The sequence below is a fragment of the Neopelma chrysocephalum genome, unplaced genomic scaffold, assembly GCF_003984885.1.
Source record: "Neopelma chrysocephalum unplaced genomic scaffold, ASM398488v2 Primary Assembly neopelma1_22b, whole genome shotgun sequence".
NCBI classification, from domain to species: domain Eukaryota; kingdom Metazoa; phylum Chordata; class Aves; order Passeriformes; family Pipridae; genus Neopelma; species Neopelma chrysocephalum.
Window position 1 is genome coordinate 7,056,073 of NW_020897690.1, and position 25,199 is coordinate 7,081,271.

The window sequence follows — 25,199 nt, forward strand, 5'->3', positions numbered from 1 at the left end:
AACAAGACTAATTCTGAGCAACCTGGTCTAGTGGAAGGTGTTCCTGTCCACAGCAAGGGGGTTGGAACTGGATGATCTTTAAAATCCCTTCCAGGCCAAACCATTCTATGGTTCTATGATTAACAAAACAGGTGTATGGAGTTCTACCAACAGTTTTGGCTTATCTGGCATTCCATGACTCCCCCAAATCTTTTTTTTGGGGAGGGTGTATTTCTGAAAAGAACACAACCACCCCAGCACTACTGGAAAACGTGCTAGACGAGGCAGGCGATGCCTGCTTTGAGGCACGCGACTGGGGTGTGCACGTTGCCCACTTGGAGAGGTGAAGCATTCTGGCAGCCCAATGGCAGGGCAGGCACAGCCTCCGCCCAGCCCCAGGGAAGCCAACCCAGGGAATCCTGTGGGATCACCTTCGGTAACCTGTAACCCAATGACCACCACCAGCTGTGCTGCTTCGTGTATATGAGTATCATGGGTGTCACGGTGTATCACTAACATACCTATAAAATATATTTATGGCTAAATAAAACCAGGCAGTGAGCTGTGGATCTGATGTTTTGGCATGTTGTTTGAACCTGGAGCACTTTTCTGTTGTGTTTTGTACTGTCTCCTCAGCCTGCTTTTAGAAGGAACTTTCAAGCATACTTCTTAAATTATATTTTACATTTATTACCAGCCAGAAGTGTAAAGCTGAGACATTTTAAAATAAAATATTTGCATTTAAATTAAAGCTGCTGCCGTGTGTGTTTCCTGCTCCTTCCCCATACCAGGCTCAGAAACCTTCCCCCACTGGGCCCAGCACTCCCTCACTCTGGGACTGGTGCCAGCTCTCAACCTCAGCGGGTTCCCAATATCCCTTCTGGACTGGTTCCAGCACCTGCCCACCATGGGCCCCTCCCAGTATCTGTTCTGGACTGGTCCCAGTACCTGCTCCCCATCCTGAACTGGACTCAGTATCCACCTTACACTGGTGCCAGCATTCACTCTGGCCTGACCTGGTCCGGGTATCCACCCTGAACTGATCCCAGTATCCAGCCTAGACCGGTCCTGGCACTCACTCTGGGCTGAAAGGGTCCCAGTATCCCCCCAGCATCCTCCCCTTGAACTCCTCCCAGCTCCCCTCCTGAACTGGTCCCAGTACCCATGCTAAACTGCTCCCAGCACTCACTCAGTCCTAAGCTGGTCCCAATATCCATCCTAAACTGGTCCCAGCACCTACCCTGGCCTGAACTGGTCCCAGTATCCATCCTAAACTGGTCCCAGTACCCACTTAGAGCTAAACTGGTCCCAGCATCCACCCTGACTTGGCCCCAGCCTCCACCGATGCCTGAGCTGGCCCCAGAATCCTCTCCCAGCCCGTTATGGCGCTGCCCACCCCCGGCCCGCCAGGGGGCTCCGGGAGCGGACAGAGGGACACACAGACGCAGGGCAGACGTCCCTAGGCCGCCGTGCGCGCTGGCTCCCCATTGGCTGAGGCGCGCGCCACCGCCCGCCAATGGCCGCTCTCCTGGGACGTGACTGCGGCGGTGGCGGAAGTGACGGAGGCGGGTGCGAGCCGCCGGAAGGCGGTCCCGGCAGCGAGAGATGTGGTTTGGTCCTGAAATACAACGATAACGCCTAAATGATCGAATAATAACCCAGTCCATCCGCCCGACGTGCATCCCCCGCCCCCAACTGATCGCTGGCAAGCACCGTGCGAACAAGAGGTGGATTTGTCGTTGATTTGTTAGTTCCCCGCTCCGGCTGTGCAGGATGAGCACCGTGGCTGAGGAGGTTAAGGCAGAAGACGGCAAAGCGAAATTTGAAAGAAAAGTGTTTTATTGCGAAGTGAGTGCGTTTCTTGGGTGGCTTTTGAGGGCGGGTGCTCGAGTGCGGGCATTGCGAGGTGTGCGGGTACCGGAGACTGCTCTCTCCGACATGACCCAGGTGTGGTGTGGGAGACTTGTGAGTGAGGGGAGCTGTAATGTGAGAGGACAATAACGTGGTCGGTCTCTAGGAGAGCTGCTTGTCTCAGGGTTCGGTGAATTCAGGCTGTTCTTGAGCCGTGATGGTTCTTAATTGTAGCCTTTCCAGTCTCTGGTCAGTGTTTCTCATAGGTGGCTGCAGGGGCCCGTTTGTCTTTAAAGGCTGCAACGTGCTAAATTTGTCAATATCCTATTATTGTTCTAGCACTGAATATTTTTCTTCCTCGTTCAAGTTCTGCGACAGTATGTCAAAAGAGTAGACAATATTAGCGTGCATTAGTCTTTCCTTTTTTTTTAAAGCTAAAGATAATACAAAATATTTGTACATCTGTAATGTTTTCCGTTAATTATTGCAATGGTGTATGTGTGTCTGTGGATTTTAATGAAATGCAGATATCTTCCTCTATTGTTCCTCTGATCGCTTTGATGTAACAGTGAACGGAGTTGCAGTTATTCTAGGGCATAATTTTCCCTCTGCTCCTTTCTAGTCACTATATGATCATCCCTTTTTGCTGCCTTTCTACCCTGAAGAAGTTTAGAAAACTAAGAGTCCAGAAAGTGGTGGTAGGAGAAAGGGGGAAGCTCTTAAAAACTTCTTACCACCTGATTTATTTAAACATGTATTTAACCATCATTTGAACAGGTTTGGATACTGTTTCTGGCCATTTTAGTGGTATGCTGCTCTCTTAAATGTCATGCAAAGTGTACTGTTAAGCCAAAGAAGACCTTGAGAATTACATGGTAGGAACGGGTGTATTTCGAGTTCTTATTTGGCACCAACTACAGAATATCTGTAGCATAACTGAAGATATGCTTTCATTTATCTCTTTCAGGTTTGTAAAGTTTCTTGCGTGAGTTCTATAAGTCTTCAGTCACACTATCGTGGTGCAAAGCACAGAAAGGTAAACTTTTTCCATATTAGATGTATATGCAAATTTAATCATAAATCTACACTCAGTTCTTGATTTCACGTGACTTCAAGTGCTTATCTAACTTACTGATAGATCTGTAAGAGTAATTTGCTTGAAATATCCCAAGAAAAAGATGAGGAGGTGGGACTCTCACAGCTGTGTCTTGTACAGCATGTAACTTGAAACATCAGCCATACCTCAAGGTAAATGTGTGCTAATTGTGAAATTAACATTTGAATTACACGGGGAGCCACAAATGATGAAAGAATGTAACCGTCTGACTTTGGATACAGTTGGTAAAGGTACTGTTCTGTTTTGCAAGTCTACGTAGCTCACCTGTACTGTGAACAAAACTAGAAACTGGCTTATTTATTACTTTGACATTAATATCGGTTCTGATTTCCTGGAAGGGTTACATAGATTCAACTAACAAGTCTGACAGTTCTGGTTTTTTTTGAAGCATCTCAGTAACAGCTCCCTGGTTTAAGCACAAAATAAGTAAAGGCATTAAATTATCAGAAAGCGTTCTGAGAGGATTTATTTAGCGACGAGGCTTTTACAAATGTTGTTTGGCTGAACCTTTGACTGTTGATTGGCTGACGATTGTCTTCTATTTAAAATTCCACCACATTCTCAGTCCATAAAGGTGAGACATAGTTGTCTGTACTCCGATCTCAGCAGATTGTTTCTGTTGTTGTGGCACTGAAGTGCCTGCTCTGACATTTTCTTAATGACACGTATTTCTTCCTGGAACATTAAAGACTAACTGCAATACTGCCTTTCTCAAGTGTTTGTAGGCCCCTTTTTTTTGTTGTTGTAGATGAGGGACGTCTCCCCACCTCTTTGCTTTCAAGACAGATTAATAGTATTTTGTTGTCTGCTTGCTGATCACTTTAGTAGTGTTGATTCTTATTTGAGTCAGTGGCTCCACTTTCTCCAAATGCTTTTTTCCCCCCAGGATTGAGACTTCTTGTTCCCTTGTAGTATTTTCACGTCCTGCCAAACGTCCCTACTGATGCAAGGAATTCCTTTGGTTTTGTGGTTGTTTCTTTTTTTTTTCCTTAGCTAACTTTCATAGCAATCCAATTATTGCTATTTTTCCCTTTTAAAGTAGAAAAACTAGTGGTTATTTTCTTAGAAAATCTGCATATAGTGTTCCTTCTGTTTCACTTTTGGAAATCAGTGTGTGCTAGGCAACATCTGTCAGACTTTCTTGTGTCAAGGAAGGCCTGCAAACTGATAGGGAACAAGAATTGGGCAGGTTGAAAGACTGGGTGTGTGTTAGATGATAAACATTAGTCCTGGTGTGTGGAGTCCTGTAAGTCATCTGGCTGCTCCAAGATTGCCTCATCATTCTTTTCAGTTATCTTACTTTAAATTATTAAATCTATTGGATGTTTTGGGAAAAGATCAGAACTCATAGAGTTCTTTCAAGTTTTTGTGTCACTAGATTTGAAGTAACCATAAAAGCTCTGAGCTTACACTCCTTTTTGATACAGTGTAGGTGTTGATAATGAAGAGCTCTTAGTTTGTTCCTGGCTAGAGGCATTCCTGTCCAAACTAATACCAAAGGATGTCCTATGATAACTTAACAAAATGAAGAGAAGATAGTAGTTCTTTACCTAAATCACAATACTGTCCTGGCCAACCCCCCAGCCATTTTTTATAACTTCAGTCAAATTACTTTTTTCCTATCAGTTACCTATTTCTTTTTAAAATAGCATTGTTAAAGGTGCTTTGTACTTGCCCTCCATCAGAAGGTGTTACAAAAATACAAGAAAAAGGACTCCATTAAAAGGACAGTCACTGGGAAAATGTCAAGAAACAAATGTAGATGCGTGCTACATTGTGAAATGATTCTCATTTCATTGGCCTACATTTCCATAGCTATTCAAAGTAAAATGTGTTATTTTGAGTAGCTGTGGTAGTAAAGGTTGGCTGTCTGACACATTTGTGGTAATACTTCTGTTGACTTTGTGTACATGGCTATTCTATCTCTCTTTTTCTCTTTTTTGGACTTTGAATACCTAAGTTATTTCTACATACCTTTTTTTCATCTCTGTATGTTGATCGGTTTGTTCTCCTGAGTATCAGTACCATTGACTCCCAAGCATTAACATTGGAATGCCTAATTTCTTTAGAGGAGGTCACTTTGCAAACACCTAAGAATACTTCTTAGGTAAATTGTACCAAATGCATTGCTTCCATAAAACTAGGCAGAATTGTAATAGTGACCTATGTATAAGGTAATAATTAAGTCAAATTCTTAATTCTATTGAGGAAGTCTGATTCCAGTGTGCTGTACTCCTTGAACTGCAGAAAGATTGCTTTGGATGAGTTGGAGATTGTTAGGATGTTTTTCCTGTACTGACTCAGTCTGGCTGTTTAAACTGACAGTGCCTAAATAATTTACTGCTGGAGGGCAAAACTTAAATCTACCTGCCTCTTCCTGGTTGCTTAGGCAGACTGCTGAGATTTGTTATAATTTGGATGGACGTTTTATCCAGAATATTTTGTTACTTCCCCAACTAAAAGAGAATAAGCCTATACCTAAAGCCTCATCAAATTCCTCTATGTTGGAGGAAAATAATTTTGTGTGTTAAGCCAAGTGTACATTCTTACAAGAAAGTGAATCCTGAGTTGTTTCATTTGTATTTGCATTTTTATATTTGCAGACTCAGTGCTTTGTAACCCTCTGGGTCGATGTGTGATTCATTTCAAGGGGGTAGAAATAGGCTGGGTGACATACTGCAAATAGAAGTAATTTAAAAATATATCAAGTAAATCACTAGTCAGCAGAATGACTTTCTTCCTAGTTTGTTACTTGATTAGGTATTGTTTATTTGAAGTCTTTTCCATTTACACTTTGAAGTTTATGTAGATATTTTTTCCAAATAAGTCACAGTGGTTTAATTAGTGAAGTAATAGATGATCAGTTATCTAATTTGATAAAAATTGTTAGCACTTGCATTCTATTGTATATGAAACTGAAACATAGAAGTTCACAAATCTTTGAATGCTTAATTTACAGAATATAAGATTTACAGAAAATAAGATTTTAATTCTACATAGTGTACCTCTTTAGAGTTCATTTAGTTTCTGTCCCTGAGAGTTCATTCTTTGTTGTGCCAAGAGTTTGTATTCCTCACTGACTTCAGTGTTCATGACTGTGATGGTTAGCATGTCCTTCAACTGGAGCTTGAGTAATAAGAATACACATCTAATTTTTTTCTATTGTTGGTAGTTCATGAGGCCAAACCTGTGTAAAAAGTGCTGCTGGACAAAAGATTGAGGGGCTAGGGTGATCACAGTACAAGGCCGTGTGTATTTTGTGCACTGAGTGCCATGTGACCTCTGTATAGTGCACAGTGGTGGGTTTTGTGCTTTTGTTGCTGAACAGGTATTGATGGGACAGGGAGTTGTGGAAAGTGACTTAGCCAAAATATCATTCATACATGTGTGTATAATTCTTGGCTCTGGAAACTGGAATTGGCTTTTATTATATACTTTCAAAAACAGTTGAATGTTACTTCTAGCCATTATGGTAAAATATTTAGAAAACAACTAAGCTTAATAATGCTTTTCATTGAACCAAGCTTGTGAGAGTAATGGGGGATATACTGCAAGAAAAGTGAGTTTGGTTGGCCTTTGTTTTTTTTTTTTTTTTGGACAGCTGAGTAAAAGTTTAGGCCTTTTGAGGGAACAGTCCCCAGATAAAATATACCTGCTGTGCATATACCTGAGATGCGGTGGTATGTGATATATTTTAATCTGGTTTTGTAAATATGCGTTAGCTTTGTTGCTCAGTTTGCTGGAAGGGAGTGGAATGTCTTTTTTTTGCATTCCACTGGACTGGAATGTCTTTTTTTGCATGTCTTTTGAATGGCCCTTTGCAGGTATGGCACCAGCAGAAGTGTTGCCTCTTCTGTGAACTGTATTTGGAGCACAGATGAAGATTGTTTCTGGTTCTGTCAAAGATTCAAGGTTCCTTGCCCTCCCTTCATATCTGAAGTTAGATAGGTAGAAATGCCTACTATGTCCCAAAAGGAGAAAAATCTGCATTCAAGACTCTGCAAGCTCATTAGAAACAAGGAATGTTCAGATCTGTGAAGAGAGCTGTTAGTCTTTGTCTTCACTATTTCAGTGTTCTAATTTCTTCTACCTCTTACCCGTGGTTGAAAATACCTGATGTACAGGCAACTTTTCTGCCCTTTCTTATGGCATTAAAATCAACTATGCTGGAAAAGCATTTCAGTCGGGCATTTTTGTGTTGATACTTGGAGTGCTAACATAGCTATGTTTCAGTTAGAGGAAAATTACCTGGCTGTTGCATTGTTTATATTTGGTCTCAAAAAGCATGCTGTCGTATTCTGCAGCCTATCTTTATGATCCAGAGAGACTTAAATTGTGGAGCTTTTCTTTTGAGAAAAACAAATAAACCAACCATACAGGAAACAAACAAACCAACCAAAACTTGCTGCTGACATCTAACAGATGTATTTCAGAAGTGTATATGTTTAAGAACAACTGAATTATGTTTATGTAATACTTAACTATGCACATGAAACTGTTCTGTTAGATGACCAGTGACCTTGAATTGTGTGGAAAACTACTTTATGCAATACCTCTTACAGATTACAGTGTACGTGGGAGGTTTGAACCTTTAAAAACAGTAGGTTTTGAGTTTTGGCTTCTCAAAGTTAAGACACTTTGTTCAAAGTTACTCTAACTTTTCATAGTCTCAGCTCAAAAACAGCTGTTGCAACACTTGACCCAGGACAGAAAATAAGTTGTTTACCCAGTGTCTGAGAATCTTAATTCCTGACGTAGTAGAAGGGATCACAAGTAAAATGGACCCCTTAGCTTCAGCGGTGAAACTCCATTTCTGATATTAGCAGTAACTGAAGTGCAGTCAAAGCTGATTGTCTGAAAATGGTCAGAAGGAAATTCTTTTTGAGCAGCAGCTCACAGTTGCTAATGTTTTCTGCGCTTGTCTGAAAAACTTGGTATTAGCAGCTGTTTGTTGTAAAACTGCAGAATGGGAAGTAACAAAAACTTGGAGCAGCATAACTGCAAGGGAGGTTGTGTCTGTATTCTAAGTTTATGAAATCCTTCTGAGCTTATACAAAACCATCCACTATCTGTGGCGATATTGGGACTTAGGTAACTTCCTAACAGCCATGGAAGGACAGCTTTTTGGCTTCTCAGACAATTAACTGTTGTGTCAGTCTTGCTTCCTGTTGAATTGTCACACCCATGTGCATTATCTCTTCCATGCCACTGAATTCTGAAAATATAGTGCTTAACTCTGTGGACTGCTCTGGACAGAGAGATGCTTTACGGGTGGAACGATCATGCATATTGTTTCTTTCTTGTAAATGGCAAGTTTGTGTTTATTTGCCAAAAAGTTCTCAAAATGAGTCAGGATTGTTTTAACCATGTTCTGAAATGGAAATTTAAGTTCCTCTTTTCCTTAGATTCTGCCAGAAAGTGATCTGTTCTGGATTCAGCTGATAAAAGCCACTTTTCCTGTTCTTCATTATATGAATGATCTTTCATGAGATTTGGCTACCTTAAGGTTTAGCCAAATCTACTCAAAGTGATGGGGGAGCTGCTTTTAGTTAGTTTGTTTTCCCTTTTGTGGAGAGGTTTTCTTTCTTTTCTTTTTTTTTTTTTTTTTTGGTTGGAACTACAACTTTTGAAAACTTAGGAGCTGCAGTCATGCAGAACTCAAGGTTTTCCTGGCGTCTTTGCGATGTTGTGTTTCAATCCATAATCATCTCTTAAAACTTAATTAAATAACAAGGCCTTCTTGAAATTAAACTTGTGTTAACCGTAAGTACACTTTTGTCAGTACTTCCAGCTTTTGCAGAAAATCATAAAGGCTCTAATTTTTCCTATATGACAATGGAAACTTTGGCCTGTAATGTGATTGGTCTGCGAAGGCTTCTCAGGAAGTACAGGGTTTTTCCTTCAAACGTTGCAACACATTAATTTCTTTTTCTTATTTTATTTTGGGATGACTTGCGTCTTCATAATTAAAGAAAGAGAAAGCCCTGAGGTCCAAGACTGTCTATTGTAAGTATAACATTTTTTTTTCCAGCCTTCTAGGACAGATATTGCTTAGGGATTTTAATGTTTGTTGCTGTTTTAGTAGTTCAGGTATTTGCATTTGCCAGATTCATGTGTCTATAACACTCACTCTGTTTATATGCTGAACATTCTTCTGAGATTTCCATCTAGTAAACTGTTGAGCAAAGAATTATTTTAGAGCACAAAACCTTAATTACGCCTTTCCACATGTAAATGTTTGTATATCTGTGTAGTGGAGGGATGTATAGTCAGTATTTTAGTTTCTCACCTTACCAGGCTAAACCACCTCCCACTTTTCTGTCAGCTTTACGCACTCACTGCTAAGCTTCAGGCAGTATACTGAGAAGCTAAATCAGCAGTCTAACACAGCACCGTTGCAGATGCAGCTCTACCAGTGCTGAAATTGCTTGGCTGCATCACAGGAATGTTCTGCTTCTCATTATTGTAGTGGACTTGGAGTAGCAAAGATGTATTCAAGGTGAATTCAGTTGTTGGGGTGTCTTTTCCCCCAGAAACTGAGAATGTGAATCCAGACTGTCGTATGTGAATGAAAATAAAAGTTGTGGTGAAAAGTTGAAAATGGGGGATATAACTAGCTCACAGTGGAAATGAAAATCCTGTTGTGAAGGTACTTATGATGATGTACAGGAAGCAGAGTACATAGGCAGATATGGGAATATTGATACAAACCAATGAGATGATTAAAACCCAAAATGGTTATACAGTCAGTCATCACAAGAAATAAGCCTTTCACTTCTACTTTATCTTCTTAGCCTGTTCTCCCAAGAAAAAAGGCTTACGTTCCGGCTTTGTCATCTGTTTCCCAGTATCTTTTGAACCTCGCAGTCTTTTTGAACCAAGTTGATCAAGCATGCCTGAAAATACACATCTGCACAGAGAAGAGTGATGGTGTCAGTCCTGTACTGAGGGAAGTGCTGCAGGCTGAGCTCACCACTTGCTGGACCCTGAAGAATCAACACACGCGAAAGATTTATAAAAGCACTCGTCAGAGGCAACCTTCTAAGAAACTGGACTTCATTATCTGCTCTCATGGTTTTGTGTTGATAAGAGAATTAGTGCAAGACATGTCATTCAAGTGTGTGAACAATTATGAGATTTTGCCTCAGCAGACATGACTGCCACCTGCAGATCTTCTCTTTCTAGAAATACTGATAATGGAGCTCCTTGAAAGAATATGAATAAGTTGTGAAAACTTATAGATCTTCTCAAAATCCGGTGGATTCAAGCACTCCAAAATTGTATTTGTACCTCAGCAACAAGAACAGATCCGTGTGGCTATGGGCAAGGCTTTTTAGTTAAAGGCACTTTCTACAGATTTCTTTGAATTTCTTTTAAAAAATGATCATTAAAAGTAATACTCACTAACTGAAGAGGTTCTTTCTTCAAGATCATAAAATTCTGCTTTGGAGGAGTAATGTAAAGGATGCATGGGACAGAAAGTGAGACTTGAATAAGGTGACAGACGATGTGGCAGCAAAACTATGAAAAGAATGGTGGAATGCAGGAGCCTGTTGCAAAGACCTATGTCTTTAGAAAAGAGTCGTGTGTGTACTACAAGCTCAGTGTCCCGTGGAGAATTTGGGTTAAGAATGTGTGCACGCTACAAACACTGTATCTTTGGAAATGTCATGACTTGGAGTCTTTTAATGTGATGTATCTTATAGAACGAGAAGAGAGAAATTAAAATATCTGATTATTAAAGTGAAGAATCTAGATGTGAACCTTTGGTAAACAAGTTAGCTCTAACTTCTGGAGGAGTCCCAGCATTACAGGGTGCCACATGTCAGAAGCATTGCAAGGTGTGCTTTTATCCAGAAAGTTCTCTGCCTCAGCAATCATTTTGAAGCAATCGGAAACTTCTACTCCTAATACAAAATGATTATTCATACTATTGATGTCTCCTTTATCCTACTCTACCAGTACTTCATTTTGCTTCACTGAAGATCAAGATGTGGGAGGCCGATTTGCGAGCCACTGGTAGGGTTTATTTGTCCAAAAGAGACTGCAATTTGGCCTTATGAAATCTATTTGTATGTTTTAGTTGTGATGGTTTGGGTGTTATTACAAGTAGAAAAACTTTTCACCTGAGTAAGTTTTTCAGAGATGGCAATTCAGATTTAATTTTGGGAACTGCAATGCAGAATTATACAATGAGTTATACAGAACTTCTTGAAACTCTCCCATGCATATATTACCAATTATAGAAATAATTCTCCCTCAAGATCCAGCAGATCCAGGAAATTCATTGTGCTCTGTCACTGAGATAAAAGAATAAATTATGAATATGTTTGGCCTTTATTTTTTCATTTTAAGTAACTGATTTCTTTTTCTACAGTTTGCAGATTTATGTAGTAGAGCATGAACAAAAATTTTACTGCATTTGTGGAATTCAGTAGTAAAGTTTTGTGAATGAGCATAGAAAGTATGGATATTCTTAAATTAGGTGCAATGTGTAAAGTATAAATCCAGTATTATTTCAGGATATAAATTAATGAGATACTCCTGTTATTGCTGCTGGATCTGCAATCTTGTTCTAATGTTCATTTTATCAAATATTTCAATGAGAGTGAAATGTGAAAGCATGTTCAAAGAGCCAGGAAAAAAATGTATGGATTTTGTGAAAGTGAAGGATGAGTTTTCTTGGAAATCACTTGGGACAAAACCTGACAAGTATCTGAAATGTACACTAAATGTCTAAAGAAGAACAGGTGCTTTGGAGGATGAGGTTTGACATATTTAGAATGTTTTACACCAACATCTGCATTTTCTTCCTTGCTGCAGAATTAAAAGAAGTTCCTTTGTTGGTAGGGAGAACACTTCCAATGGTGTTATCATTTGTAACCCAAAATTTAAAAAGACAAATGATTTAGATTCTGAGTGTTTCCCAATGGGACATGCCACGTACAGTATCCTTTCTGAACTCATGAGAAGTAACTGTGGTGAGTGCATGTAACCTGTTTTACTGTACAATCGCGTTGGCTTTGAAGTCACCTAAGTGAGGAAATGCCTGTGTTTCCAGATGTTTGTTTTTGGAGGAGTACTGCTTTCTGTGAGAAAGGCATCCGCATACCTTCTGAATTTCCATTTGGCAAAACTATCAACAAGTTATTTTTCTTACAATGACAGAATTGGATGTCTGGGGCAGTTTTTAGTTGTTTTGGTTTGGGTTTGTTGGGTTTTTTTTTGCCTGCTCTTCAGCAGTTCAGAGGAGAGCACCTTAATGGAAGATACTGAAGTTCTAAGACTTTAATAAGAGAGTTAACTCAAAGCTCAGCTGAGTATATGAATTTTAGTCATGTAATTCCTTTGTACAGTGATATATTTGGACAGATGAAATACTTCTTTCATCTTGTTTTGAGGCAGTTGCACATGTATTCAGGGATAAGGAGGGGAGGAGACTGAACATTACTTTTTTTCCTGGGACCTCTTGGCCAAAATAAGAGAAGTTTGGAAAACTTTTTGCTTTGAGCACGAGGCATTAAATGATGGGGAGATGCCAATGTACATGTTAGGCAAATGTTTGCTTGGCAATAGCAAAATCCAGTGGTTTACTACTATGAGTCAGCTCAGGCAAATTCTTTCTCCAGTGAAAGTACAGACATCATGTGTTCTGCCCTGTGTTCAATAGTTACAACCTTATCAGTATACTAATCAGCATTTCAGCTTTGTTATCAGAAATTTATTTATTTTAACATATCCCTCCATGCTCAGTGTTTGTTAAACATTGATAACCATGCATGAGGTTTTGGGATGTATAACTACTGCAATGTTTTCAAAAAAACTCCAACCTGGAAGTTATTTTCTGACTTGAAGACTAGAAGAGGAAATGTTTCAGAAGCCATAATAATAGAATAATACTGCTTCAACACCCTTACCCACCTCTCTCGAGGAGTTTCCCTATACAATGGAATCTGGTGTCCTTGTGCACTTCCCCTCTTGTATTCAAAAGGGAATCTGCAGTCCCGAGCCCAGTACTTCTTTGCTGTTGGAAACGTCTGATACTACCCTTAAGTTTTGAAACATGGCTGTTATATTTCTGGCATTAGAAATGTGTGTATTACAAATACACTTACAGATGTTTCTTTGTTCTCCACCTTTTATATGTTCAGCACTCTGTAACTGAATATTGAAAGGAAAGGGGTTTTTTTGTTCATTCACATAGGTAACTAGTAACTGGAAAATAGCCCTTACTAAATAAAATCATTAGCTGAAAGGGATTTCCTAATACCGATAAGATTTCCTAACTTCCTGATTGAAGGGGACTACTGCCAGTGCTGGATCATCCCTTGCTTGCTGAATTCTTGAACATCTCCTCAGGCAGAGGGTGCATAACCTGTGTTTGATCAGCCCATAGTTACTCTTCTGTCTTAAAGAGGAATTTTATCCTAACATCTGATCTTTGCCTCTGAAGCAACTATTTCTGGCTGCTGCTTTTTAATACTTTTGTCACATCCGCATAGGGTTGGAAATCTTTGTAGCTGCCATTCATGTGTCCATGCTGTTATATCTCCTCTTAGTCTCCACTTTACCAGACTAAACAAGTCCAGCTCCCAAAACTGTTCTCATAAATTATTTGATCTCGGTTGTTTGCCTTGGTGGCCATTTTGCTGTACCCTCCTTCTTTCTCCACTTCCCACTTGAACTGAATGAGGATGGTACTAGCCAGCCTCGCAAGTCCCAAATAATGGAGGATAAGGTATTCTGAAGTAAGCAGCCTGTGCTGCATCTTAATATGGGGTTTGCCTTAATGTTCCCAAGGTCCTGCTTTATTGAAGCTTTGACATCGGTCGTTGCCTGTAGGTTACTATTGTCTGTGAATTTGCTGAGAGTGTTCTGTGCATCCTCAACGGGGTTACCGATTTTGGTATTAATTATGGGCCCTGTAATCAGTCTTTAGGGCACTCTGCTGCTTACTGAGCACCAGGAGGCTGCACTGTTGATCGTTGCCCTTTGAGCCTGGTAATCCTGTTGATTTTCAGCTTGTTGATCAGTCTGATATGCTTTAGGGAAAACATTGTGTTTTGGTTCTGGGGTGCTTAAGAAATATAATTTACCTTATTAGCAATATTACAAAGCCATGTGGCTAGTAAGCATGAGTTAAATGTTAGCCTGGAAACCCGCTGTTGCTGAATGGGAGAGTCTTTAAGATCATAATTGCTTTGTTAAACTTTTTCCAGGAGTGCCGCTGTCCAAAGAGGGGATGGGACACGAGGAAGGGTGCAAGTAGAATGCCCTATTCACGCGTGCACACTGTCTTTTTGTCAGCTCGGGCGGGGAAAGGGCCAGAACATAGGGCGGAGCATGAGACAGACAAGCAGGGGAACAAACCAGGATCGGGACATGGACAAAAGGGGGAGGAGTGGAGGAAGCAGGGAGCAGGCAAACTCATGGCAAGCCTGGGCACGACCAGGTTGTGCACTGTGTAGTGTGAATACAATGAAACCACATAATAACAGTAAAGTCCATATGATAACTGTAAGATCCATATAATAAAGTCCTGCCAATTGCTGTATGCTTTTCTCCATGCCTGGGAACTGTTCTCATCCTGAATCTTGCTCCTTCACACAGGAGCAATGATATTTACTAAATGCCTTTTTTTAATAAGGAAAAAAAAAACTCAACTCCCCCAACAGCTTACCTTTGGTGATAGTAGCAGCTAGAACTTGATTTTTAGCTTGACCGTATTTGTAAACTGTAACCATGTTAAGGCAGACTGCACTGTATACTGCTTCTGGTGCAATTCTCTGTAAATGCAGTTTCCCCTAGAAGTAAAATCAAAATAAAGCACTTAAAATCTTGTTTCGCAGGTTCTTATTCGTGTCATTTAGCGTTTGGCCATGTTGTCAGTCTGCAGATGCTGGACCTGGAATCTGACTTGAGCTTCAGACACTAGCTGAACAACTCTGAATTGTTGTGCTTGCAGAGTACCTGGAGATCTTCTTTTGTTCTTGCTACCAGAAATTTTGGAGCATTTAACTGAAAAAAATTTATTATAAGGAATCAAGGGAGATATGCTTTCCCAGACCCCTCCCTTGTGTTAACGTTGCAGAGTTATTTGCAAAATGTTTACAACCATGATTTGATTTGATTTACAGCTTTGATACCTATCTCTTAAGTGCCTGTCTTGTGCAGAAAGAGGAAAAAAATTGATGTATACAACATGTTGTGTTTGCCATGAGTATAGAAAACTTCATTTCAATAGTAATTACATGTGCAACTGTGTAATTTAACTCAAACTTCCACTTTTTCCAGTAAATGAGTATTAGTGTGTCACCTTGTTTTAAACTTGAATGCTGTGACTTACAAAATACCGACAACATCATTAAGGCATTGTCATTTGTCTGTGTCTATGGATTTGAGGGGGAGTGGGGCAAGGGAAACGTTCCAAAGAGAGGAGAAGTACCTTTATAAAATACATCTGAAAATTTGTTCTGAAGCTCTGAGTGATTAAGAATATATACAGAGCCCTGTGTAAAAGAAAATGCTATTTAATGATGACATTTATTGTGTCTGAGACTGTGTTTAAGCTCTAAATGTTTAGACCGGAAGTTTTTTGTTGAATACCTGTAACATAGATTGATTGTCATGCATGATACTGAATAGTTAAAATAATTAAGATAAGTAGCTAGTATGAAAAACATTTAAAAATCAAATAAGAATTTAATATTCTGGGCTTCTGTGAAATTCACCTGTTTGGTATATTGTATTGATGGGGGAGGGGAGTGGAATGAGAGACTTTTTCTGAGAGCAGTGAAGTTACAAAAGAAAACTGTGTCAAGATGGAATACTGAGCCTATATTAAACCTTAAAATGAAGATAACTGTTCTATTCTGTAACATGTTTGGATGACCTACTAGGTACTTAATAAAAGCAAATGAGAAGTAGTCGTCTGACTGTCAAACTGTTATCCTAGGTCCTGCAGCTCCAGTCCAAACTCCGATGAAGTATGAAGCACAGAGACCAGGTAGCTGAATATAAATGAGCTAATGTCCTTTTCAGATGCAACTTTGAAATTAATTGTTTTGTTTTAATGATGACTAAAGCAGGTGATTGATTGTGGTCTAGAAAGAAGCAGTGCAAGCTGCCAAACGTTTGAAGTATTGCTTTTCCTTTGTGCACTGGTTAATTTTCTTTCCCAAGAAAAGGTCTTCGGAGAATATGAAGTTACAAGTATTTTCACAGAAAGACTTTTGAACTTGAGACATACTTTCTGCCTTCACGATTATCTGATATCTTACTGCATTTAGCTAATTTTTATTGGTTGTTGAAGTTTTCAATAAAAAATTTTGCATCACGCTGTCTGTGAACAAATGATACAGTGGAAGTTCGACAAACCAGAATCGTATAAACCACGAACAATATGAGTTGTTTGCTATTAAGATGATACTAAGACAGGAATATTTAGTTGTATGTTAGGAAATAAAGGTCTCTTCAAGGTCATTTTCTTCTTAACTTTTATCTGTGTGGATCTTTCTTTATTAAGTCCAGAAGACCACATACCTTTCTCTGTTAGCTTGGCAATAGCCAGCTCACATTGAGCTGCTGCTCAGGCACATGAATGCATGAGAACTGCATAATGCATTTAAGTTTGTAAGAATCTTGTTTATGGAGATGAATTATGTAGCACCAACTTGTTACATGTCAACTCTGTCACACTATGCTACTGCTGCATGTCACCTCAGGCAAAAAAGCCCCAAAACAACATGGAAAGATTTTAACAAGACTGAAATTTTGGTAGGAATGGGCCACACTGTTGCTGTGGCAGGAGATGTTCCCATGGAGGTTTTTTCTAATTGCAAGAGGTTTTCCATCTAAATTAATGCTGGAACTTTGTGAAATTTTTCTTTGTTTGCAGCCCGGGAGTTTGACTTGATGGCACCACAGGCATATTCCTAATGGAATGAATATTTAGGAATAAATATGGAATGCCCTATCCCTGTGAGGTTTTGGGGTTTTTGTGTTTTTTAAACTGTAACCTGGCATCCTACTGGGAAAGAATACAGTAACAGTTCAGTGCTTGTGGTATTTCTATGTGCTTGCTCTGATTTGAAGAAACAAGCAGTCTTTATGACTCTTGTGTAATTAATTGGTCAGTTTTATCTAATTAGGAAGATGAGTTCTATTTCTGCACATTTTTTTCTCAGATTAGGAATACATATTTTAACACTTTATCATGTTCCTTTATAATGTCCAACATTTGAATACCTTTACTGCCTCTCTAAAATTGCTTAGCAGATGCATTTAGCTGAACTCTGCTGGTGTTCTGAGTTGACCAGGAAGTGCAAAAACCAAGCTATTTAAACCCAGTGAAGAGCAAGATACAGCCCTGATTGAAACACTGCTATTTCAGACTTAGGAATATACTACCAGTGTTTTTGTTGCTTTTGGGCTGCCCAGAGCACAAGAGGCATTTGTTATATTAGTGAAGATTGTGTTCTTTGTTAGACTTAAAGCAATATGATTGTTGGACTTCACACTTCAAACAAGCAGTCCCAGAATGTTATGTGTATATCAGGATTTTAAGGAGAGAAGGAGGCTGGTGGCTTGGCTTGCCTTTTTTTTTTTTAACTTTTTGTTCTTTTTCTTTTTTTTTTCACCTTTTTTTTTCATGAGAACTGACACAGTCTGGTACATGCTATGAATGTGAACTTAGTATCTTTCCTCAGTAAATTGGATGTTGTTAGAAGTTCTGTTTTGCTTATTTAGTTCTTTTCTTGAAGACATTAAATCCTTGTGTGTAAAATTGTTAGAGAAGACAGGGTGTTGGAGTCTTTCTGTTGAGGGACTGAGGCCTTGCTGTTTTCCGTATGTATTTCAGAGTGCAAATTTTGTCCCCATTGAAGTGTCCATTAGAAACTCCTTTAAGATCATGGACATTATGTGCAAACCGTATAATGTGTAATGTCTCTTTATGTATGTATTTTTTACTTTAGCGAAGAGAGGACTTACAAAGTACATAACCTGTCTGAAGGATTTTATGAATGATCCCAAAAGAGAAGAACCTCTAGTTGGTATGTTTTTTGTTTTATAAATTGTGTGCCTTTGAATTTGTGACCAAATGGCTTTTTGAAATAAAAGGTGGCATTTTAGATACTATTTCATTTTCTGGAAATATATTCAATAACTTATAGGATAATGTCTATCTCATACCTTTTAAATGGTAGCTTGTTGCACTGCATATTATGAAGGCCACTTCTTTTATACACCTTAACTTTTAATACAACTTGTTCTTGAAGGAGCCATCTAAGTATACAAGCTTTTCCCAGACCACAGAATTTTTGAGGTTGGAAGGGACTTCTGCTGGTCTTAACCCCTGGTCAAGTCCCAGAGGAGTTTGCCTGGGACCATGTCTAGATGGCTTTTGAATATCTCCAAGGTGAAAAACTCTACAGTCTCTCAGGGAAACCTGTGCCAGTGCTTGGTCATCCTCGCAGTCAAGGCATGTTTCATAATGTTCAGATGTTTCAGTTGTGCCACTGGCTCTTGTCCTGTCACTGGGCACCACTAAAAAGAGCCTGGCTCCCACTTCTTTGTACCTTCCCTTCAAATATTTATACACACTGACAAGATCCCCTCTGAGCCTTCTCTTCTTCAGGCTGAACAGTTTCAGCTCTTTCAGGTGTTTCTCATAGGAGGGATGCTCTAGTACCTTCATCATTTTCATGGTCCTTCACATGTCCGTGTCTCTTGTACTGGAAGTCCAGAACTTGACCTAGCACTCCAGGATTGGCCCTACTGGTGCTGAGCAGAGCCTGCTGTCAACACTGCTCCTTTTCCATCTCAGGGATACCATCAGCCTTTCTTGGCTCATCTTCAACTTAGTGTCCACCAGGCCTTTTCCTGCCAGTCTGCTTTCCAGCAAGCCAGCCCCCAGCTGGCGTGTACTGGTGCCTGGGCTTGTTCCTCCCTGGATGCAGGACTTGGCACTTGCCCCTGTTGACCAGCCTAAGCTTCCCGTCAGCCAAGCTCCAGCCACTCAGGATCTCTCTGGATGGCAGCACAACCCTCTGGTGTATCAGCCATCTCCCCCAGTTATATGTCATCAGCAGCCTTGCTGAGGGTATGCAAGGGTATGCGAGGGTAACAAAGACTAGACCCAGTATTGACCCCAGGGTGCACCACTACCTACTGGCCTCCAACTGGACTTAGTGCCACTAGTGACATGTCATCAGTCATGGTTCTTTATGGCTTTCTATTTGGTGGGATATACCAATGTTCCTGTTCAGTAAGATATTTTTCCTGTCTGTCCTTGGGAATACTAAAACTAATGAGATTAATTTTAAGGCTTTCTTTCTTTCTAAATGCTAGATTAGGCAACCCTTCTCAGTGGCCTTAGTGTTCCGAGTATGTACCGGTAGCCTAGAGAAATATGTTCCCTCATGAAGACCTAAGCAACAAATTTCCTAATATTAGCTGAAAATTTCCCTGTTTAGTGCATTGTCTTTTTGTTATGCCACATAAAGTGTTAATATTAAAAATCATAGTAATTTATTACTAGAAGCATTTTTAATAGAAAACTCTTTGGTTACAAGAATGCCTTCAGTTCATTTGGTGATAGTTTATTTGCAGAGCTAAGATTTAGAAGTATAATACTGTAGCAGATCAGAGATGGGGTTGAATTTCTTCAAAGCAGCCTGTATGTTTTGGATTTGTGACTGAAGCAATTTTGATGATGTGCCAGTGTATTTTCTCTGTTGCTGAGCAGTGCACTGTGTCATGACTCGTTACTCTGGGTCCCCACCTCTCACCACTTGGGTAGACTGGGGGTGGGCAGTAGTCTGGGAGGTGTCACATCCAGGACACTTGGCCCAAACTTGAACACAGGATATTCTGTGCTGCATATTCTGTCAGCAATCTCAATTGAGACAAAGAAGGAAAAAGGGGGGATGAAGAGGGTAGGGTGGAGCAAGGTTTAACTTCGAAGGTGGCTATTCAGAGACTGTGACTGGGTATTGGTCTGCTGGTGGGGAAGTGAGCAACGGGGTTTTGCATGTGTTTTTCTTTTTTTTTTTTTTTTACCCGTCTTTCCTTCACTTATTAATTTGTCTTTAATCTCAACCCCTGATTTTCTTGCTTTTGTTCTTCCTATTTTCTCCCCACCCTGCTGAAGGGTGTGTATGTGAGTGAGCAAGCAGCTATGTGGTTCTTGGCTGCTGGCTGGGGTCAAGGCATCACAAATACAGAGCATTGGAAATTATGACATAAGGGAACAGCTGCTGTTTTAAGCTGCTTTTAAATTTGTTATGTTTAAGCTGTTCAGAGTAAAACTTTTCATGCTAGGTAAGAAGCCTCAAACTTGGAGATTTATGAATACTTCTAAGGGATAGTCTCAGTAATTTATAGGAAAATGAAGAAAACTCCCATTTTCATTCTTATAAAATGTGAAAGTGTTTAGATTAAAAAAACCCTACAGTTTTAAGACTTTAAAAAAAGGTTTTAGATTTTTAAATTTTGAAGGACTCAGTTTTTTGAAGTGATTAATGTCTTTCCTACATCTGTGTTGTGCTACTCATACACTGTGCAAATTATGTTCGACTAAGTAGTTTCAATCAAGACCCCTGGTGGCCTAGTGGTTAGCGTGCAGGACTTTCACTGCTGCGACCACGGGTTCGATTCCCCGGTCTCCTGGCCTGATGGAGGTCGTTAGCCCTGTGTGGCCATCCATCTATGAGAAGGACACTCTAAACAAACCTACGTCCTGAGGACCTCACTGCCATTGTCCAAGCTTGCTTGGCCCCAGCAGATGAACCTTAGGATTAAAGGGTGGGCTCAGTTCAGCGCAGGCTGTCTCTCACCTAAAAAATCCATTGCGCAGGCTGGAAAGGTAAAAAGACCTTTCCCCAAATCTTCGTTTGCGAAGATGGGCCATTATTATTATTATTATTATTATAAGTAGTTTAAATGCAGTTTTTAAATCTAGACATTTGTGTGGCATTTCTATTCTCGTTCTCTTTTTTAGTTTCTTGAAAAAAATATCCCAAGCAGGAAGAAAGGTATATGAAATATTTTCTTTTGGTAGGCTTGCAAATCTGCCACAGATGGTGTATTTCCTTTCTCAATAAGACATTGGAAAGAGATAAATTTAACTAATGTGATCCTGAGGGAGTATCAAAATTCTGAAAATGGAATATTATTATATGTTCATTTTGGCTTTTAATGAGCAACACAGAAGAGAATACATTTGTTTATAGTAGTATATAGTAAAATATAGATACTTATAACTCCTGCTTCTACAGGTTTAGAACATGTGGTTGAAATCAGATTTGAAGGAAGAAAAGAGCCGCGTTATGAGTGCAAGCTGTGTGAGCTTAATACAGAGATGGCTCCCATGATAGAACATCTTAGTGGATATAAACACAGGAGAGCATACATTGTGAGTTATTTTTGATGCATTTTGATAAAAATTTCTTTATGGTACTCCCCCCCTTTTTTTTCTTTAAATAATTAGTTTAAACCCTCATGTGATAAACTGCTAATACTTGTACAAGCTTTGCATGGTATCCATTGTTTGTTTTGAAGCCTACTTAAGCAACTCTAAAATTTAATTAGTTGTGTTACAGAGAAAAAACTAGCTCATAATGCTCAAATCAATGTTTACCAGCCTTTTGGAACCTTGTCCAAAAGGTGAAATGTGTCAGTTTTTTAATATTGTGATGAATTTTGATGTTGACCTTTTCGAGCTGGTTTTTTCAACAGTCTAAAGAATTTCCAGATAAAATGAAGAGAAGGACAACAGATGTAAAAGAATGCAAAGTCTCATTTCTCAAACGAATAGCAGGAGAGCTAGAGAAGACCGAAGGGTTAAAAATGTATGAGGTAATTGGAAGTAAATGTAAAGTATTTGTTAATATGTCTTTTATCAATGTGTTTATGTTTGATGTAGTAAATTTTAAAAGTACTGCAGACAAAGCTTGTTAAATTTCTTTGTGTTTCTAGGAAGTGTAGTATTCAGTTGAACTAAGGCTTTACTTAAAGTTGCCCTAAAAAGTCTGGGGAAAAGAACAGTAGTATTGAAATTCATCTGAAAACAGAAGTTGTTTATTTTGAAGGTTTTAGATTTTTTAAATTATGAATGTCCAGTCTGAATTCCATGGTTCAGAAATTTCACTGCTTGACTTCAATAATTTTTAATTTTTGCAACTTAGATTTTCTCAAATGTAAGCAAATTTTCTCTCAAGTTTCATTCATATTTACAGGATTCTGTATCTGTGAAGTTATGGTCTACACTATGCTGGCATAAATAAAAGTACTTGTTCCGTTCCTAAAGGCAGTTGCAGTAGATACTTGTTTGGAATTTTAATCAGAAAGTCTAATATGAAACTTTTTCTGTTTCTAGATTGAAGGCTGCATAAGACCAAGTACCTCACGTAAGTCTACGAATTTCTTGTATATAATAGAATTGATGTAAGTGATATCTGGCCTAGTTTGACTTAGTAGTTGAATTCAAGGGTTTGACTGATTTAAAACATTCAACTTATAATAGCACTAAATGTTTTCAGAGGTTTTCTGGTTTTTGTGAATTTGAAATGAGGAAAGAAAGAAATTGCCAGACTTACAACGTTCTTTAGCCAACCTGAAGAAATACTTCCTTGCTACCTTTTGACCCTAGTACTAATACTAGAAGGAAGGTAGGTTTGATTGAAATGGGTGAAGGTTGCATAGATCAACAGAATTTTTCAGTGTGAATCAACTTCGGATTGATCATTAGTGGCTTCTGTGGATTGTAGTTTTTAATGTTGGTCTGAGGTGTTGGTCTAAACAAGGTGGCAGAGAATCTTTTTGAGCTCAGTTTGTGTCTCTTGTGAAGAAGAGGGAATGTAACACAGTAATCTAGCTCAGTAATTCTCAGTTCAGGGTAAATTGACATCAGTCAAGTCAGTAGACTTCTGTAGAAGTAGAAGACATGCTCAAATATCAATTTGGAACATCAAAAAGGGTGATCCCACCCAGACCTACAGGATATGAAGAACTGGAGAAATGGACTAGAGTGAAGTTAGTTGCAAAAGCATTGTGTCATTCAGTATTAAGGTCTGCTCTAGTTAGGTGGTAAGGTCAACATCAAATGAATTCCAAAATAAAAATACTCTGGTTATTTAGAAGAAAGTCATACTTACTGGTTTAGCAGCTGTATGTCTTTAGACTAGATCATATTGGCAAATTTCAAAACTCCTTTCTGACAGCAAGAGTGAGTTTGAGGATATAATTAAGACAGGCCTTTTGGTGACGTGTACTTTGCAAGTGACAAAATGGACATTAACACCAAATTTTGGCTGCTGCACAGATCATATGCAAAACTAAGATAAGATTATATATTCTTATATATATCTGTAGACACATATGTATGTATGAGAGACCTTGAAGTGATTGATTTGTTGCTTTTCTTAAAGGAAAAATTACAGCATTTCTTTATTCTCTAAAGAGGAGAGGTTATATGTATTTTGTCTTGGGCTTTAGATTAAAAATACTGATTTATGAAGGTAATTCCTGTAGCCAGTAACTCAAAGTGTGAAGTTGAGCTTGAAGCCTTGTGACACTGTGTATAAGCACAGTTTGGTAGTAGAACATATCAAGTTCTGGTCTGATTTACTCTCTGAATGCAGCCTGCATCATTTTTTTTCCTGTCTAAAATATATTCTTAATGCTGCTGTGGAATACAGCAGCAAACTGGAAATAAGTCCAGAGATTGATTTGGCTATTTTGCACCAGGCTTTTCAGATTGAAATTATAGCAGATATTTGGACAAGCCTGTCTGTATCTTCAGTGGGGAAGTGATAAGTCTGTGAGTCAATACAGGATGGGAAGTGATAGACTGGTCAGTCTTGCTAAAAAAGACTTGCTATACATGAGCCAAGAGAATGCTTTCATTTCACATAAGGCAAATCTCATATTGTGATACTACAAGTTGAGCACAGGCAGAATATTGGAGAACAGTCTTATCCCCAATTATTTGGTGCTGGTAAGACCAAACTTGGAATACTGTGTCCAGTTTTGTTCCTTCTAGTTCAAGGGGAAGCTGGAGAAATTGGAGAGGATTATGGAGTTTTTCAGGGGTCAAGAACATGTGCCTAGGGTGAGGGTTAGAGGGAGCTGTGCTTGTTTAGAACGGGAAAGAGAAGGGTAAGGAATGATAACTGCTTGTAGACTGCTACAAGGATGACAAAGCCAAAGTTGTTGGTAATTGCAGACAATGTAATGAGATGACCAGAGATGGCAGTTTGAGAGGCTGAACTTGGGAAAAACTGAGTTCAGGGAGGGTAGTACAGGTTATCCATAGGTAGTGAACTCTTCATCCTTGCAGGTTTTCAAGACTTGGTGATACAAAACTAGAATCTTATGTTGGCAAGTAGTCCTGCTTCAAGTGGAAGGTTGGACTAGACAATGGAACTGGAAGTTACTACACACTGAAAGTGCCTGACCAAACAGGTGAAAAACCACCATTCTTGAAGACTTGTAAAACTCAGCTGGACTCAAGCCTAACCATTCAGATCTAATCTTAAGGCTAGTCCTTGTCAGAGTGAGCAGAACTTCAGACATTAGCTGGAGTAGAGTGAAGTTTCCAACAACTGAGTAGTTATCTCCACTCATCTTCTTTTCAAACAGGGCAGATTGTGGAGGCTTACAGTAAAGACAGCACAAATTGAATAATTCAAAGAAAATTAATGTAATTGTCAGTGTCCTCATCTTACAGTTAATTGGTTTCTCTTCTTACCACCTCTGTGGTACTTTTACCTCTCAGACTGGACTAGATGACCTCCAGAGGTCCCTTCCAACCTAAACTTTTTTATGATTTTGTGAGAGATCCCTACCATCCTACATTGCCATGATTCTTAATTTATTGGATATTTTCTTTGAAATGGTGGCAGTCCTTTTCTTTCCTGGCATTTAGAAAACTTTGGGACAGTGCAACTTTATGTTGCCACTCATCAGTGTGTGTTTACCATGTTAACATGAAGTGGTTAAAATGGTAACGTAAGTCTTTCAGCCTCATATTGTAGGAGCAAAGATGTCACTTGTCCTGAGAATTATTACTTGTCCTGTTGCTTATCCTGGAACACCTGTGCTGATAAATACTTAAGAAGTGATAAGTTATGTACCATGCAGTAGCTGATTCTCTGAAGCATAGTTACTGTCTTAGACTGTCTTGTTTTACTGAGCTTTCCCTCCCTCCTCATGTTATACACTGATAAAGATGAGATGATTAGACACTTAA

General features: G+C 39.3%; 1 protein-coding gene across 4 annotated transcripts in view; it reads left to right on the plus strand.

The window, feature by feature from the left end:
- Positions 1–1,546: 1,546 nt before the first annotated feature.
- LOC113965570 overlaps positions 1,547–25,199 on the plus strand; it is a 31,202-nt gene continuing 7,549 nt past the window's right edge. For 2 of the 4 annotated variants that reach the window (XM_027679166.1, XM_027679174.1), the window contains exons 1-8: positions 1,547–1,827; positions 2,798–2,866; positions 8,920–8,953; positions 15,903–15,953; positions 17,923–18,000; positions 21,226–21,362; positions 21,686–21,805; positions 22,326–22,356. In XM_027679166.1, the coding sequence (XP_027534967.1) occupies positions 1,753–1,827; positions 2,798–2,866; positions 8,920–8,953; positions 15,903–15,953; positions 17,923–18,000; positions 21,226–21,362; positions 21,686–21,805; positions 22,326–22,356 (595 nt within the window). In that variant the 5' untranslated portion in view covers positions 1,547–1,752. Of the gene's footprint in view, positions 1,828–2,797; positions 2,867–8,919; positions 8,954–9,741; positions 10,789–15,902; positions 15,954–17,922; positions 18,001–21,225; positions 21,363–21,685; positions 21,806–22,325; positions 22,357–25,199 lie in introns of those variants that run through there. The other 2 variants (XM_027679192.1, XM_027679183.1) reach the window with 2 other exon arrangements.